Source organism: Leuciscus leuciscus (genome assembly GCF_965113295.1).
Source record: "Leuciscus leuciscus genome assembly, chromosome: 18".
Lineage (NCBI taxonomy): Eukaryota > Metazoa > Chordata > Actinopteri > Cypriniformes > Leuciscidae > Leuciscus > Leuciscus leuciscus.
In genome coordinates, this window is record NC_138742.1 from 28,463,403 (window position 1) to 28,482,220 (window position 18,818).

An 18,818-nucleotide genomic window follows, 5' to 3' on the forward strand; every position below is an offset into this window, starting at 1 on the left:
CAATACAGAACAGAGAAGCACATGATTAGAACAACCAATGGAAACATAACAATGAAGCAAGGGGTACACATGACATGAACAGGACACATGACTTAGAGAATTCAAAAAAAAAGTCAAGAAAACGTGAACAAAACCAAAAATGCTTACAGTAGGTGGCAGTATGCACCTGATAAGTCATGGTTGCAATCCGCCATAAAACTAAAAGAAGAAAAACAAAAACAGACATGAGACATTCTTTGGTATAACAATAATTTGTTGCTCTCATGTGTAAATAAAATAGCGCTGTGTTGCCTACTGACAGCTGCAAATATATGTCAAGTCAAGTCAAGTCAAGTTTATTTGTATAGCGCTTTTCACAATACAGATTGCATCAAAGCAGCTTCACAGTATTAAATTAAAATAATACAACAAAGTTTGTTTCAAGAGGAATTTATTGATTGATAAAATTAAATTAAATATCCCCAAAATATCCCCAACTGAGCAAGCCAAAGGCAACAGTGGCAAGGAACCGAAAAACTCCATCAAGTGACCTAATGGTGTCCTAAAACTCCATCAGGTGCCTTAATGGAGAAAAAAAAAAACCTTGGGAGAACCCAGGCTCAGTCGGGGGCCAGTTCTCCTCTGGCATTGGATAGAGGCCGGATTGTAGTTTGAACTGTAGGATTATATGAATGCCTGGCTGAAGAGATGCGACTTTAATCTAGTTTTAAACTGGGAGAGCGAGTCTGAGCAACGAACAGTATCAGGAAGACTATTCCAGAGTTTTGGAGCCAAATGTGAAAATGCTCTCCCTCCTTTGGTGGTTCTGGATATCCTAGGTATGACCAAAAGCCTTGAATTTAGTGATCTCAAAGAGCGCGATGGATTATAGGGCGATAGAAGATCCGTTAAATAGACTGGAGCTAAGCCGTTTAGGGCTTTATAAGTCAGTAGCAATACCTTGTAATTAATACGGAACTTTATAGGTAACCAATGCAGTGATGATAAAATCGGTGTTATATGATCATATTTTCTTGATCTCGTAAGAACTCTAGCGGCGGCATTTTGGACTAACTGTAGCTTGTTTATTGAGGATGCAGGACAACCAGCTAATAAAGCATTACAGTAATCCAGTCTCGAGGTCATGAATGCATGAACTAACTTTTCTGCATCAGAAACTGATAGCATATTACGTAGCTTAGCAATGTTTCTAAGGTGGAAAAAGGCTGTTTTTGTAACATAAGAAATATGATTTTCAAAAGACAGGTTGCAATCGAGTATAACACCCAGGTCTTTTACTGTAGAGGATAAAGTAACAGGACATCCTATGATGTTAAAGTTGTATTGTGCGAGGTTTTGTGGGCGGTTTTTTGAACCGATAAGTATTACCTCTGTCTTGTCTGGATTTAATAAAAGAAAATTACGCGTCATCCAATCTTTTATATCTTTAACACACTCTGTCAATTTGGAAAATGTAGCGTTTTCATCCGGCCGTGATGAAATATATATTTGAGTGTCATCAGCATAACAATGGAAACTAATTCCATGTTTCCTTATAATATTTCCAAGTGGCATCATATATATTGAAAATAACAGGGGGCCTAATACAGATCCCTGCGGCACTCCATAGTTTACTGGAGTTATGATCGATTTTTCTCCATTTAAATAGACAAAATGGTAGCGGTCAGATAGGTATGATTTGAACCAGCTTAGTGCTTGTCCTTGAACACCAGTATAATTTTGTAGTCGATCTAAGAGTATTGTGTGATCTATAGTATCGAACGCAGCACTAAGATCAAGTAAAACTAGTATTGAGATACAGCCTTGGTCAGAAGCTAAAAGTAAATCATTTGTGATTTTAACGAGCGCAGTTTCAGTGCTATGATGCGGTCTGAATCCAGACTGAAACTTTTCATAGATATCATTTTGTTGCAAGAAAGAGCCCAGTTGAGCGGACACCACTTTTTCTAATATTTTAGACATAAATGGAAGATTTGAAATGGGTCTATAATTTGCTAGATTATTATGATCTAATTGTGGTTTCTTAATGAGAGGTTTTATAACTGCCAGTTTAAATGTTCTTGGAACATGACCTAAAGATAAAGACGAGTTAATAATATTGAGGAGAGGCTCTTCCACTACAGATAACACTTCTTTCAGTAGTTTAGTTGGTATAGGATCTAATAAACATGTTGTTGTTTTAGATGAAGTGATAAGTTTATTTAACTCTTTTTGTTCTATAGTTGTAAAGCACTGTAATTGTTCTTTCGGGGTGATAATTGAAGCTGAATTGTAAGGCGCGATTGAAGATTGAACGTTTATAATTGTGGTTCTGATGCTTTCTATTTTCTCAGTGAAGTAGTTCATGAAATCATTACTACTGAACTGAAACGGGATATTTTGTTCGGGTGACGTCTGTTTATTTGTTAGTCTAGCCACGGTGTTAAATAGAAACCTTGGATTGTTTTGGTTGTTTTCTATTAGTTTGCGGAGGTGCTCAGCCCTGGCAGCTTTTAGGGCCTTTTTATAACGTGACATACTGTCTTTCCACGCGATTCTAAAGACCTCTAAATTAGTTTGTTTCCATTTACGCTCTAAAATACGGGTTTCTCTCTTTAAAACATGCGTAGTATTGTTATACCATGGTGCTTTATTTTTCTCTCTGACCTTTTTTAATTTAATAGGTGCAACCACATCCAATGTTCTAGAGAGAATGGTGCTCATAGTGCTAGTTAGTTCTTCTAGTTCATCTGTTTGTTTGGGTTCAGGCAGCAGCTGAGACAGATTAGATAAGCAATTTGAGAAATTATCTATGGTGGATGGGAGGATTGTTCTGCCTGGTTGATAACGCGACGCCGCATGACATATTACAGCAGTACGTAATATGCAAGTTACCATGTAGTGATCAGTGACTTCATCACTTTGTGGAATGATATCTATATCGGTTGGATCGGTTCCGTGTGATATAATTAAATCGAGTGTATGATTAAGACGATGAGTTGGTCCGGTGACGTTTTGCTTGACCCCAAATGAATTTAATAAATCTGTAAACGCAGCTCCTAACGCATCATTTGGATTATCTACGTGTATGTTAAAATCTCCAACAATTAATGCTTTATCGACATTGACTAATAGGTCTGAGAGAAAATCTGCAAACTCTTTTAGGAAATCAGCGTAAGGCCCTGGCGGTCTATATACGGTAGCCAAGGCTAGAGATAATAGGGATGTTTTTCTAACATCTAAGAGCGTAACATTTAGTACAAGTACTTCAAATGAAATAAACTTATAACCCGTTTTCTGAGTAACATTTAGAATATCTTTATAAATGGTTGCAACACCTCCGCCACGGCCAATCAGACGGGGCTCATGCTTATAACAGTATCCAGGAGGAGTAGACTCATTAATACCGAAATAATCATTTGGTTTAAGCCAGGTTTCAGTAAGGCAAAGTACATCGAAGCTATTATCTGTGACTATTTCATTTACAATAACTGCCTTAGGTGTGAGTGATCTAATGTTTAGAAGACCTAGCTTTAGAAATAGTTTTTGTTTACTAATAGCAACATTTTCTGTTTTAATAACAATTAGATTTTTCCTAGATCCTGCATTAGATTTATTATTTGATCTCACTAAACGAGGAATAGACACGGTTTCTATGCAATGTTCTACACTAGTATTTATATCAGTTGAATTGGTGCAGCAGAGACTATGATTTGGACTTTTGGTTACTAGTCAAAGGGTATTTAACATTTTGGAGATGTTATCTGACAGAAGATCCGCTCCGAATCTGCTTGGGTGTAAGCCATCAGCACGGAAAAGCCTAGGACGCTCCCAAAACAGATTCCAATTATTTACAAAGAGCAGTTTCTGCTCATTGCACCATGACATTAACCATTCATTTAGCGCAAATAATCTGCTGAATTTTTCATGCCCTAGTCGGTACGTGGGAAGCGGTCCTGACACAATGATCGTTGTTTCAGGCGATGTGCTGCGTACCGTATCGATTAGATTCCTGAAGTCTTTCTTCAGAATCTCCGTCTGGCGCAGCCTGATGTCGTTCACTCCCGCGTGCAGGACCACAGTTCCGACGCGCTCGTCACCGTTCAGGATCTCGGGAACGCGAGCAGCGATTTCAGAAACACGAGCACCAGGGAAGCAGTGACTTTGCACCTTACTTGTACCTAACGTAGCGTGTACGTGCCGAACGATGGAATCGCCGATGATCACAGCATCGCGTTCTGTTTCGCGTAGAGGGGAGAAGCGGTTTTGTGTCGATAACTCGAAAACCGGGAGGGTCGGAGAAAGTCTTGGTCTAAACCTGACTCGCGTCTTCCGCTGCGGAACCACCCAGGCTTCGTGGTGGCGTGTTGGAGCCGGAGTGAACGAGACCATGGCTGATTGCGACCGATGCTGAGGAACGCACGGAGTAGACGCGGTCGGAGTCAGCGGGTTAGTAACGTTAAACACTGATTTGTGTGCGTCGGCGCGTGATGTTTCAAGAGCCAAACACCGGTCTCTCAGCTCGGCCTGTCTCAATAAAAGGTTGTGGATCTGTTTCTCAACAGCTTCCAGCTCAGACTGCAGTGCGTGAAGCTCAAATGTGTCCTCACCTGCACCAAGCGGTAGACTACTTACATCTGATATATTCGCCATTTTAACAGATGGACAGTGAGTTAGCAACGAAGCTACCAGTGATGCTATCAATATTAATACTAGTTTATATTATAAGTTTGTTTGTAAATGAGTGTGGAGAAGACGCGTTCAGCCGTGATCCACGGACGTAACCTTTAAGAGTATGCAGCGTTGGATCACTAATAGGCTTGAGACGCGTCTGCTCAACAGTCCGCGTTGTAACTATGAGGTTTTTTAGTGGTAGGGGTGTAGAGTAGACGCACGATAGGCGAAAAAAAAGTGTTTGTTTATAAGTGAGTGTGGAGAAGACTCGTTCAGCCGTGATCCACGGACGTAACCTTTAAGAGTATGCAGCGTTGGATCACTAATAGGCTTGAGACGCGTCTGCTCAACAGTCCGCGTTGTAACAATGAGGTTTGAGCAGTAGTGCTTCTCAGTGAGGAAGAGTAGAAAATGTTCGTTGTAAGCGGGTTTAAAGAGAAAAATCAAGAATTATAAATCAAATCGATAGAGCTCCAAAAACAACAACGCATTCAGACGCAACGCATGATAATGACAGGACAAGACATTATTCACCGTGTTTGTTGAGTGTTTCTTATTCACCTGAGCTTTTATGAACTCAAAGGCGCGAGAGAAAATAAATAAATAAAAATAGCTGAGCGCAAGGGTGGCGCGTTAACAGGCTAGCGAATTACTAGCGTGTTATGCGTCAGGGTTGGGTAAGCTGTATTTAGTAGTAATATAAACAACTAGAAATTGTAGTAAATGATGGTTCAAAACAAGGAAATACGAGGCTAAGACGGAGCTTACAGCTCCGAAGCAAACACACTCACAGCAGGCAGCGAGAAAAATCAAGAATTATAAATCAAATCGATAGAGCTCCAAAAACAACAACGCATTCAGACGCGACGCATGATAATAACAGGACAAGACATTACTCACCGTGTTTGTTGAGTGATTCTTACTCACCTGAGCTTTTATGAACTCAAAGGCGCGAGCGCGCGAGAGACAAATAAATAAATAAAAATAGCTGAGCGCACGGGTGGCGCGTTAGCAGGCTAGCGAATTACTACCGTGTTGTGCTAGTAGCAACGGAAGCCAGCGATGTTGGGCAAGCCGTATTTAGTAGTAGTATAAACAACTAGAAATTGTAGTAAATTCTGGTTCAAAACAAGGAAATACGAGACTAAGAAGGAGCTTACAGCACCGAAGCAAAAACACTCACGGCAGACAGGAGCAATCGAGCAAAAAATATATACATATATATATATATATGTATATATAATCATACCACAGTACAAGTTTTAAAATGTCTGCTAATATAATGTCATACTGCCCAGCCCTAAGTGCTCATTACGACTGAGCAGACTTGTGATTTACCTCTGTGTCTTGTGTCTAGCTCCCTGTCCACCAGTTTCCAGCTCAGTCACTGTCAGCGTGATCTGTGATAATGCAACAGCATTGTTCAGCTGGGCCTGGAGTGTCGGAGCTGCGTCCTATGAGCTCACTGCCATCAGTAACAACGGCTACATCGCCACCTGCATCTCTCAAGAGAATTACTGTAATATCAGCCAGCTAGCCTGTGGACAGACGTACAAGGTCAGGCTCACAGCAATCAATGATGGATGTCAGGTTACAGAGGAGACGGGAGTGACCTTCCAAACACGTGAGTTGAAATTTTTATTTACAAAAGGGACGAAACACTTGCAATGTAACTGCAGAAAAGGAATATAGCTGATAACTCGACTAATCAAAATGACCTATTTTGTCCTTTGAACTCTAGGCCCTTGTGCTCCTTTGCATGTGAACGTAGACTTTCAGTGCCAATCTAGAGCAGCTGTACTGACCTGGGAGCAAAGGGACGATGTGCTATACTACCTTGCTAGCGTCACCCTCAGCACAGGAGAAGTGGCTACAGTTTGTAACTCTACAACTGACAGCTGTGAAATGAGTGGGTTGAGGTGTGGAGTGGAGTACGCCTTCACCGTCTCGGCCTACAGTAGATATTGCCACAGTGACGTCAGCAGCACTGTACACATTCAAACAGGTAGATCATTCTATACTTCAAATTTCATTTTTGTTATCTAGTAGTGGACAAATTAATGTCCGGCCTAGGAAACTAATTTTGTCAGATCAATACCTTAACCAAATTTAGTGTTTTGTTCTTCCCTTATATATGACCCTGAGTTGACACGTGACAACAAAGTGTATATAAAGCATAGGTAGCCAAATCCTGTGGCCTATTTCACAAAGCCAGTTGTAGTGGCCATTTAAGGTTTTATTCTTGGTAAAAGATTGCAAATGAAAACTGGACCAATCAGTTGTGTGCAAAGTGACACATATTTGATGCAATAAAACCCCTCTATTTCTTGAACCAAATTAAAGTGGTTCACAGTGAAAGCATTTTAGAGATGAAATTGTCAGACTTCCCTGCTGAAAAATCTAGCATTGCTCGTCCCTTGAGTTTACCCTGAGAGACCCAACCCTGAGTTGACAGATAACATTTATACTGAGCGATGTGAGCCTACTGAACTTGATCAAAACCGCATTGGATTTCTTTGGCTTTATCAACTCTGAAACTAAGAGTTTGTTGATAGGCCACTAGAATCTTACCATCCTACAGAGTTTAGATTCAACCCTAAGCAAACACACCTGAATAAGATAATTGAGGTGTTTGGGATTACTTGAGAAAGCGGGTAGGTGTTAAGTTTTTAACTGAAGTCTGCAGGAAGGTAGCCCTCCAGGAGGAGGGTTGGATACCCCTGATATTGAGGAATCCAACATGTCTGGATTGATGACTGATCTCACACTACAGCAGGGATGGGCAGCGTTGGTCCTAGAGTGCCGCTGTCCTGCAGAGTTTTGCTCCAACCCTGATAAAAAAATTAAAAAAACACTCACCTGCCTGTAGCTTTAATAATCCTGAAGAGATTGATTAGCTTGTTCAGGTGAGTTTGATTAGGGTTTGAGCTGAACTCTACAGGACAGCAGGGGCATGTTCAAGTTCAAAACGGTGCGCAACGTTTTGATACGGTTTCCGGGTTGAACGTCATGTTTCCTGGAAACGGCGTGCACCGGTGTGCAACGGGGTTTGAGATACGTTTTCTCTTGTTTGGTGGGTGTGTCAGAACTGCAGTCCAATCAGCAGCAACATGTATATAAAGCACGCTGTATTAAAGTGAACTCGCACAGTGGGTTCAAGGACAGTACTTTACGAATGTGTTCGATGCAGCTCGGTATACGCAACAACTGAGGATATTAGAAGACATGTTTGTCGTAAGTTTTATTGTAAAAATATAGGATATCAACATAATGATGTAGTTGTTTATATGTTTTAGCTTCATTGCAAGTGTATGACATTTGGAATAGAAATAAACAATGGTAATTAAGTGCTTTTCCTAAAAATGAGAAAGAAAAAAACAAATAAAGTCAGTATGTGAGGCTAAATAGATGTGTTTTAGTCTGAATTAGGTAAGATGTGTGCTTCCATTTCAGTTTCAGCAATCCCTTCACTCGATTGGGATGTTCTCTTTTGTTCTGGGCGGCAAGTGCAGTAACTGTAACATCGGGCATATTTTGTAGTATTAAACACATATTTATACCGACTTCATCAGGCTCCGAAAATTCTTCACAAAGAATGGCCTTCTCAGCTGCCATAGTTGCAACTCTTGCGTCATCAGAACAGTGTGTTCAACGCATCACCGTTTCTGTTTAAAAAACGTTGTGCAACGTTTTGTCGGGGCTGAACGCAGCCCAGCACTCCAGGACCAACGTTGCCTATCCCTTCTCTACAGCCTAGCATACTAAATAAACTTGTCATGTTTCTTTGACTAGCATGGCACCAAAAGATCCAGACTGTAGAAATCTCCATGTAGTCATTCACACTAGGACCTGTTTAAACCTCGTATCAAGATGCATTTTGGTTGACCGAATCACAAGGGGATGACGCTGAATACAGACGTAAACAGGGTGTAAAATGTTTTGAGCTTGTCCACTTTCGACCACTTCCAGAGGTAGTCGAAAACGTATTCGACAGGATTGCTTTCGTAGTGTAAACGCTCATGGGGTGGAATACGTTAGAACAGTCATAAAATACCGCCTACTCTCCACCTACTGACCTCATGCGTAAACATTATGAGAAACACGTTAGACAGACAGGGTTTAAACTTTGTCGGCTGACAAATTTGGTTGAAGACAAAAAACGTACCAAGCACAATGTTCTCTCACTATTCCTGATTTCTCGTTTAATGACTTAGTTTTCTTTGAATGACACTAGGCTTTAACATCACAATGAAACCTTTGCATTGTCTGTTTCTTTAGAACCTTGTCAGCCAACCCAACTGACAGTTTCAGGATCATGTGATAACAACACAGTTCACTTGAACTGGAATCACAGCAGAGGTGCATTGAGTTACTCAGTGCTTATTGCAAGCAACCTAGGATATGCCGACTCATTCCAGACATCTGAATCGATGCTAACAGCAGAGCTTCCCTGCGGACAGACCTACACCTTCACAGCAGTGGGGGAAAATGATGTCTGTGACAGCATACCAAGCACTCCTGCCCATTTTACGACTGGTATGACCCAACATTCATAAAGGCTGTACTAAAAGGCCGATCTTACAAGTGACAAAATTGCAACAGAAAAAGGTTTCTGACATTTATGCTACATTTGAGCAGTGTCATTAGGTTGTGTATCAATCACTGCTTTTTTTTCTATAGCCCCATGTGTGCCGTACAACATTAAGACCTTTGCAGAGTGTGAGACTAACCTGGGTGCTGTCAGCTGGGCTGGCAGTGATGGCGCAGATATTTACACCGCCATTGCCGAAGGACAGGATGGCCATACACACATTTGCATAACAAACACAACTTTCTGTATTTGGGAGGAACTGCATTGTGGGGAAATTTACGTTGTCCAGGTCGTTGCCAATGCACAAATCTGCAGCAGTAATCCCAGTGAAAGCACAATCATCAACATGGGTGAGTTGCTGATAAAAATAAAGGTATAATTATATAAAGTCAACATTAAATGAAACAACTTTCCAGAAATGGCTAATCGAGATTGCCTGTATTGTGTATAGCTCCATGCATCCCTCAGAAACTGGTGTCCTCCTTTGACTGTGACGTGAGAGTGGCTTCCCTCACCTGGGAAGCAAGTGAATATGCTCTGATGTACCTGGTGTCTGCAGAATCTAGCAGTGGTCACCGGGTCGAACTCTCCACCAATAACACAAGTGCACAGTTCTCAGAGTTCAACTGTGGTCAGCCTTACTTTCTGACTGTGCTAGTTGTGGGACATGTATGTAGGAGCCCCCCCAGCAATGCTTCAGTACTGCAGACAGGTTAGGACCTTCTTACACGATACCAAATACACAGTGCCAAAAGAAATACACAACTCTTTTGCTTTCGAAAGGACAACACAGTCTTGACTATAGGCATAACGATGCCACACTTGTTGAATGACTTGGATTATGTCATTGTGTCTTTTTCCAGAGCCCTGCACTCCCACCTCCATCTTTGGCTTTAATGACTGCATCTCCAATATTGCTACAGTATCCTGGGAGCCCACTGATGGTGCAGAATACTACACCGCAACAGTGCAAGGCCCAGATGGGCCTTTAGGAACATGCATGTCCTGGTCAGCGAGCTGCGGCATGCCCAAACTATCCTGCGGCAATACATACAATGTTAGCGTGATTGCCTCCAGTCGCCAATGTAACTCAACACCCAGTGCGCTGAGCGCTATTAACACAGGTAATGCATGCATAAATATTAGACACAAATACACAAACCCCAGCACAGGTGTTGTTCTGGTAATTGGCATTGCGTGATTTTGTTCCTGCACACTGTCAGAGCATTTCCGTGTCTTGATCCCAGTACTGAACCTGGTAATGTTATTATGGTTGGATCCTGGGATAATTTTTTTAGATTTAATATGCATTTCCATTTTTTCAGTAAAGTGCTGTCAACAAACAATGATTGTTCATATGCTCCTGGCTTTGGGGGATAAGGCTGACTCTCTCTCTTTTGCAGTGCCCTGTGTTCCTACGGGAGTGTCTGCGGTGCTGGACTGTGCCACTGCTGAGGCACATGTGTCCTGGAACGCAAGCACCGGTGCGCTGTACTACACTGCTTACGCCTGGAGCAGCACATTCAACTTCGTATCCTGTAATAGCGCTGGGCCTGTTACACATTGCAGTCTTAGTGATCTCATCTGTGGAGATGATTACACTATTCAGGTGATCGCTGTTGGAGATGAATGCTCCAGTTTGCCCAGTCAGACAGAACAATTCCACACAGGTACAGTTATCTAGTTTTGGTTTTGTTGTTCTAGATGAAAGACATCGGTTCTGTTATTATTTTTCTCTTAAATATTTGTTCTTTGTATAACATTACATTTTTTGTTTCCTGTAGTTCCCTGTGCCCCAGAAGTTACTTCTACACATCTGGACTGCTACACTGATGCTGTCCTGCTGCAGTGGACTTCCACCGATGGGTCTGTTTCCTACACCGCTGATGCCAAGACACCTGAGGGGCTGATCTCCACCTGCTCCAGCAACTCCACTAACTGTGAACTGAGGGGACTAGCTTGTGGACAAACATACAATGTTACCATGGTATCATATGATGGACATTGCCACAGCCAACCTGGCACAGCCCTGGCAGTTGCATCGGGTATGAAAGAGGAAATTTATTCAAATGCAGCACCTACATGGAGCAATAGTAATAATTTTTGGGATGTCCATAAGATTGGCTACTAGTATAATTGAAGGGTTAGTTCACCCAACAATGAAAATTATCCCATAATTTACTCACCCTCAAGCCATCCTAGGTGTATACTGTATGACTTTCTTCTTTCAGCCAAACACAATTGGAGTTACAACATATCCTGGCTCTTCCAAGCTGCCGGTTCAAACAAATGGGGCTAGGCAACAAACTCAAGCTCCTCTTCTCTTATATCGAAATCCTCCGACATTTCTCTTTAAAAGCTCTCGTTTTAGACTTCTAATTAATGATCTGTGTTTTGTTTTGATCTATCCTCTGCGCTTCCGTGTTCATCAATATGTCATGCGTCGGGTCAGAGGTCACTCTTCCGCCAGAACTCAACTCACGTAGAGCCGTTGCTGAAAACCAGTGATTATAGTTTATAAAGTTATAAATATGGATATTTTTCTTACAAGAACACATCGCTTTCCTTCAGAAGGCTTTTATTAACCCCCTGGAGCCGTATGGATTACTTTTATGATGTATGAATGTGCTTTTTTCGGGCTTCAAAAAACAAGGGACCATTCACTCCCATTATAAAGCTTGGAAGAGCCCGGGTATTTTTTTAAATATAACTCCGATTGTGTTAAGAAAGTCATATACACCTAGGATGGCTTGAGGGTGAGTAAATTATGGAATAACTATCCCTTTAATAGGACACAAAATTGTATTAAAAATGTACATTTTCTTGAAAGTTTAGCAGTAACCTAATTAAATGATTGTATGCTTTTATTTATTTTTTTTATTTTTTTTTTTTGGGACATTGCTTTTCAATTATGACTTTTCTCTCTCCCTCATACGAACAGTACCCTGTCCACCTCAGAGAGTGAAGTCAGATTTGCTCTGTTCTTCAAACTCTGCCCATGTGGAGTGGAATCTCGGTACGGGGGCAGAATCATATGAGGTTCATGCCATCAGCACAGATGGCCAGATGACAGGATGCGACACCACAAATACTTCCTGTGTTGTGCCTAACCTTGTATGCGGTTCCATTTACAACATCAGCGTGCTTGCTATTGGCCACCACTGTAATGTGTCAAAGAGTGCGATCACAACACTGCATTCAGGTAGGTGACCTCTAATAAAGCACAATACAATGCAGTTGAACGTTTTCCTCATAAAAGTGACAGCATCTACCCCCGCAATTGTACAATGACCCAAATATCAATTCCCATTTTTTTCCCCAGTGCCATGTGTTCCCAACCAGATTCAGGCAAACCTGAGCTGTGCATCTGGTGTGGTGGATGTGTCCTGGCAGCCTAGCAGAGGAGCTTTCTCTTACACTGCTGTCGCTCAGGGCAGCGGGGGCTTTGCTTCATCTTGCAACAGCACCAACACCACATGTGAGTTCACTAATCTACTGTGTGGACTCACATACAGCATCAGCGTGACTGCCTCCGACGACAGGTGTACCAGCACACAGAGTCATAGCGTAGGGCTGGACACAGGTAGGATGACTGTTCACACAATTTACAGATATTACCTTGAAATAAATGTTTCTTGTCCATTCCTATCATTACATTTATGATCTTCTTGTTTGCTTCTTGTGAACAGTTCCATGTAAGCCACAGGGAATCACCACTGAAATTGAGTGTGGCAGCCACACAGGTGTTGTGTCATGGGAACAAGGAGAGCACGTTGCCTCCTACCTGGTCCTTGCATCTAGTCCAGATGGGCACCAAACACATTGCAGCACTCCCACCTCCAGCTGCAAATTAGACAACCTGCATTGTGGCCAAGCCTACAACCTCACAATCACTGCCCAGGACAGCCACTGTGACAGCAAAAATGCCCTTTCAACATTACAGTCAGGTTAGGAATTTTCCCATACTACTCTTTTATCAACATGCACTCACACACATGGATAAAATGTTATTCAGTGGAAGCACTGTGCCACTTTTAGATCTATAGACAGTAGGGCTGTGTTCAAAATCACCCCCTATACCCTCATTTATTATTCCCTGCATTACTCCAATAATATAGTCCACTTGAAGGAGTAAATGAAAACGAGTGAGTAAATTCGGACACCGAGTGCCAGAAGAGCTGCCGCTTTTGCATAGTTTATGCTTGCTGTTTAATAATAATAATAATTTGAAACTTAGCAAACTGGCAGCTCCAGTAGTAATGAAAAGATGTATCATGAACTCTGTCATGGAAACTATGTATAAACCTTAATTAAACAATTTAATAGTCAGTTAAAAAAGGAATTTGTACCTGTATGATATTATGCTGTAGCCACATTGAACTAGCGGTTTGTAAAATGGATGGATGGATGATTCTGGTCAGACGCGGGAATTCGTCTGGCACGTGACCCTCACAGTGCATTATGGGTATTCTCTAGCCATTGAGTGTACATCAGTTGTACACTCGTTATTGCGGTGCATTATGGGATTGAATGAGTGCACTCAATAAAGTCCACTATGGTTTCGGACACCACTACAAATGGCTGTTCCCTCGAATAGTGTCTTATTTAAGGGTATGGGGTGATTTCGGACACAGCCTAGCTTTACTGACGTAATCGGCTGATGTCAGATGTCTGTCTTTGTTGACAAACTCAAATGGACTTCATTATGCATTAATGCCTCATCTTCCTCCTCTTCCTCAGTTCCATGTACACCTATCAACGTGCAAGCATCTCTCGTTTGCCTGTCTAACTCTGCGGCTGTTACGTGGCAAAGTGCCGGTGGGGCGCTGTCCTACCAGGCTGAGGGCATCAGTGTAGATGGCACCCACACGGCCAACTGTAGCAGTAGCGGCACGACTCACTGCAGCCTGGAGCATCTGCTCTGCGGACGCACATATAATGTTTCTGTGCTGTCTATGGACCTTGTATGCCACAGCGAAGGGAGTTTGTTCACACAAGTGCATACTGGTGAGTAGCACACTCACACTGTTAAAATGCACACTACTGTATATGTTGAAGGTGATGTGTTATTTAAAAAAAAAAAAGTAAGTTTTTTAAGTAAGTCATTTGTTAGTTGATTTTTTTTTTTGTAAACCATGAGTCTCCAGCCCCTCTGCTGGAGAGCTACCATCATGCAGAGTTTAGAACCAACCCAAATCAAACACCTGTACCAGCAAATAAATGTGTTCGAGGTTACCTGGAAATTACAGGCAGGTGTGTTGGAGCAGGGTTGGAACTGAATTCTTCAATAAGGTCACTCTCCAGGAGAAGGGTTGGAAACCCCTAGTGTAAACACTGTGGCACTTTCAAAGCAGCCATTTCTCTACACTTTAGCAACCCCATAACAACACGGTAACATCCACTTAGAGCACCTTAGCAATGCATCCTGGCAGCCACCATCAAGAACAGATGTATGAATAGTGCCTTTCTTTTTTAGCGCCCTGTCCACCTCAGGCCATTGATGTGCATGTGAACTGCTCTGCTGGCTTCATGACTGTCACATGGGCAGCCAATCCAGATGCAGAATCTTTCCATGTGAGAGCAGTGACCAGTGAAGGAGCTTTCCTGTCATGTGATTCCACTAGCACCAGCTGTTCAATCGCTGGCTTGCCATGTGGACAGTCATATTCTATCACTGTGACGTCTGTCAGGGGTGGCTGTGAGAGCCAGCCCAGCTCTGCTGTCAATGTTTCCTCAGGTAATGTTTCACAACAGCACAAAATCACCATTAAAACCACCGATATAGCATGCAGATATTAGTGATGTGCGGATCACGGTTATATCCGCGGATAATCTGAGTCGGGCGAGGCAAGTAATAAAAAATAACCTTCTGAATTAACTACGGTTGGATGAGATAAATCATTAATGATGGAAATATTAACGTGTTTAAAAACTAATTTGCAGACTCTCATTAAGCTACGCAGTTGCAGGGCAAATCATATCTGAGAGAAATTTCAAAAAAGGAGAATTAAAAACTAAAGAAAGGAAATAAAATTACAATGTTGGGGCGTTTTAGTGAAGTAGCTAGTTATCCAGGACAAATCAAGAGCTGGGTATGATAGCCTGAATGTAAAAGCTGTATGTCAATAAACTAAAACATTTGCTAATATCCAGCCTTTGCTTGGGCTGGACATATTTAATTTCTTGTGTATGTGTGATTGTGTGTTCGGGAAGTTATAGTGATGAAAACAGTGACATTCCATTTGAAGTTTAGGCTATTAAGGAAATGTAATTTTGCCAAAGAAGAACTTTTACTTCAAATAAATGTCCATTTAAAAGCAGCCTTCTTCAGTGTAACAGGCATATGTTACCATATCATCACGCCTAACACTGAGAATTAGAACAATTTTAATGTGACGATCGGGTGGGGGTCGGGTGTGGATATCTAAATCAGAGAAAATCATAGGTTTGGGTACGTGGCGGGTGGTTGATTTATTTTTGACAGCAGATTCGGGTGACAGAGATGATCTGCACATCTCTAGCAGATATATACATAAAATGATTTAATGGCAGCACACAATGGACATGGACATCAGCTCACGTTACGAGGCCAAATACCAACTGATTAATTCATCCTTGTAACCTGTACAGTACATACAGATCCCCTAAAGGGACATGGTCATGGAACAAAATATGAAATGGGAGGAATGTCAATGCTTTTGCGTTCTCTCGCTAAAGTTTTGCGACCCACTTTGTTTGTGCTCGCAAATAACTTAAAAGGTTTGCGAGCAAATGCAAAGTTTCTCGGGGGAACTCAACTTTTGTGAGAGAACGCAAAAGCATCTTATTTTTTCCACCACCATGTCCCTTTTGGGGCTCCGTATGTACTGTACCAAATCAAAGTTCCTATTAGACAAGTAATTTCACTCGGCGGCCATCTTTGAAACGCCTCTTGGGTGGCAAGTGTGGCTCCTGGGGAAACATCAAATTCTCCAAAACTATTCGCCAAGCTTACGATTAAATTTCATATTTGATATCACCGATGAAATCTGACAACAACTATGACTCGTCTGACGGTGTAACGGCTGCAGTGACACGATTACTTTACCAATCGCCGATTGGCTCTTTTTTAGAAGCTGGAACTTATTCCGCCATATTGAGCATTGCACTTTTCCCCATTCAAAACAATATGAGTGATGCGTCTTGTGTAATTCTAAAGACCTTATGTAGCCCCGCCCCTTTTCAGCGCTGCACTCGTTGTCTTTTGACTTCCGGTCTGTATTTTCACAGCGATTTTGCGTGTTTATTAATGAACGGCTCGTTTTAAAATCTTCCCGGTCGACTAACCCTAACCCTAACCCTCGACTGACATTTGTTAAGACATCTGCTTTAAACATTACAGTCCTCATGATAACTTCCGTTAACTTTACATTAAGTAAATCCACTTCAAAAGCGAATTACTCCTGGACAGCAGCGGATATATACAGAGCGACCGCAAAAACGGAAGTTCAAAGACAATATTCTAAAGATGGTGGTGCCCTTGTTTCTCTGGCGCATAAGGTCTATAGTCTTTGACCATATGTACTGCACTGTCACAGACAATACAGAAAACTGCTGTTAATTTTTACTGCAAAGGATGTCTTTGTGGAAATGCCTATTGATCCTAGCAAGCTAACAGATTGTATTTGCATGTCTTTAGCTCCTTGTGTTCCGCAAGGAGAGGCAGGAAGCCTGGACTGCGTTACGAACTCAGCCTGGGTCACGTGGTTACAAGCAATGGGGGCGGAGTCTTACTCTGTCCTGGCAGTGGAAAGGGGCGGAACAAATTCCAGCTGCTCAGATTCAGTTCTGCACTGCAATGTTCCCGACCTGCAGTGTGGAGCCACGTACACCTTCCACATCACTGCGGTGAATTCATTCTGCCGAAGCGGACCCAGCAACACCTTCCAGATTCAGACAGGTGCAAACACACTCAAACACCCTAGTCTTCCATCTGGTGCTCTTCGCGTGTCGGACAAAAATGACCGCTAATTATGATTTATTTTTTGGGCAATTAAATGAATGTAAAATATTTTAGTTTGATAATGTTTTTTTATTTAATATTTTGCATTTTTAGGGGGGTTTTTTTATACTAAATTATATTTACGCTGTATTTATAATCCCTTTAATCACTTTTTGAGCATAGACCTGAAAATTCCAACTTAAACTGTCGTAAATCTTGAATGCTTTAGAGCACAGACTGAAGTTTGATCTCTCTTCAGAGACGACACTTGGCAGATTATTGCTGAAGTGAAAAAAGTTACAAACTTGAACTTAAAAAATGTGTGTATTGTTAAGAAAAATGCACAAAAATAGTATTTAATTTTTATATGAAATATATACTTTTCAAAATCACGTTTTACTCTAAAAACTGCAAGAAAATCAAAGCCATAAATCTAAACAAGTTGTGTTCCAAATTTGAGCTTGATATCTAAAAAAAATTTGCTTTCAGTAAGATTTTGTTTGGCTGCAGTACCAAAAGTTTTCACTAGATAAAACTCGTATCCCATTCATTTCCAATGCGGACATTTTTGACATTTTTACAGGACCATTTAAACTTTTCGAATCATGTCCATTTTTTTATGTGTGTGTGTTCACATAGCAAGTGCCAAAACCTTTATCAAGTTTCATACCATTCCAATGAAGTAAAAAAAATTAATAAAAAAACACGTCCAATTTTTCGGTCAAACCGACCAAAGAGCACCAGAGAGTTAAATATTCTGATTGTTACTCCTGGAGCTTTCAAGCTACATCCACCAACTGTCCGAGTCTGTGTTGTCTGTCTGTCTTCCTGGCGGTCTGTCAGTTTCTGATCTCTGTCTTGTCTGTCCGCAGCTCCATGTGCTCTCACCTCCATCACTGCACATACGGACTGTTTCAGCAGCCATATAACCGTTGGCTGGCAGCCGAATGAAGTATCCTCCTTCTATGTGGCCACAGCTGAAGGTCATGACCATAGCATCTTGATGTGCAACAGCACAAGCACGTCCTGTGACCTCACCGGAGTGAAGTGTGGAATGCAGTACACCATTATAATCTCTGCGTCCTCCGACAAATGCAGCAGCTTGCGGAGTCCCCCTCTTAAGATGAACACAGGTACGCATTAAAGGAGTAGTTCACTTTAAAATGAAAATTAGCCCATGATTTACTCACCCTCAAGCCATTCTAGGTGTATATGACTTTCTTCTTTCAGACGAATACAATCGGAGTTATATTAATAAACACCCTGACGCTTCCGAGCTTTAGAATGGCAGTGGATTGCAACCATTGCAACCGTCAAGTTTTATCAAAAGCTTGGAGTGAGATCACATGCGGTTAGGGGAGGAGCCCTAATGGAGCCAAATTTGGACATTAGGACATTAAATATAACATTAAAGAGTATATTTATATACTCTTTAATGTTATATTTCAAAATTACAAATGTACAAAAATTACAAAAATATAACTCCAAACAGTTTGGAAAAACAAATCTTTTTGCATTATCCTTTGGTGCCCAGAATGATAAAATATATTTTTGCTTTTTCCCTGACATCTTTGAAAAAAACAAATGCAATGG

The 18,818-nt window shown here is 41.5% G+C and overlaps 1 protein-coding gene across 1 annotated transcript in view; it reads left to right on the forward strand.

Annotated features, from left to right (window-relative positions):
* Positions 1-18,818, forward strand: part of fndc7b (fibronectin type III domain containing 7b) — a gene marked incomplete at its 5' end in the record, with an annotated part of 45,498 nt that overhangs the window by 17,811 nt on the left and 8,869 nt on the right. The window contains 15 exons of the mRNA XM_082144687.1: positions 6,011-6,277; positions 6,395-6,658; positions 8,932-9,189; positions 9,334-9,594; positions 9,696-9,956; positions 10,108-10,368; positions 10,648-10,914; positions 11,029-11,289; positions 12,186-12,446; positions 12,567-12,827; positions 12,934-13,191; positions 13,985-14,251; positions 14,721-14,981; positions 16,923-17,183; positions 18,098-18,358. Coding sequence (XP_082000813.1) covers positions 6,011-6,277; positions 6,395-6,658; positions 8,932-9,189; positions 9,334-9,594; positions 9,696-9,956; positions 10,108-10,368; positions 10,648-10,914; positions 11,029-11,289; positions 12,186-12,446; positions 12,567-12,827; positions 12,934-13,191; positions 13,985-14,251; positions 14,721-14,981; positions 16,923-17,183; positions 18,098-18,358 — 3,930 coding nt within the window. The remainder of the gene's footprint in view (positions 1-6,010; positions 6,278-6,394; positions 6,659-8,931; positions 9,190-9,333; positions 9,595-9,695; positions 9,957-10,107; positions 10,369-10,647; positions 10,915-11,028; positions 11,290-12,185; positions 12,447-12,566; positions 12,828-12,933; positions 13,192-13,984; positions 14,252-14,720; positions 14,982-16,922; positions 17,184-18,097; positions 18,359-18,818) is intronic.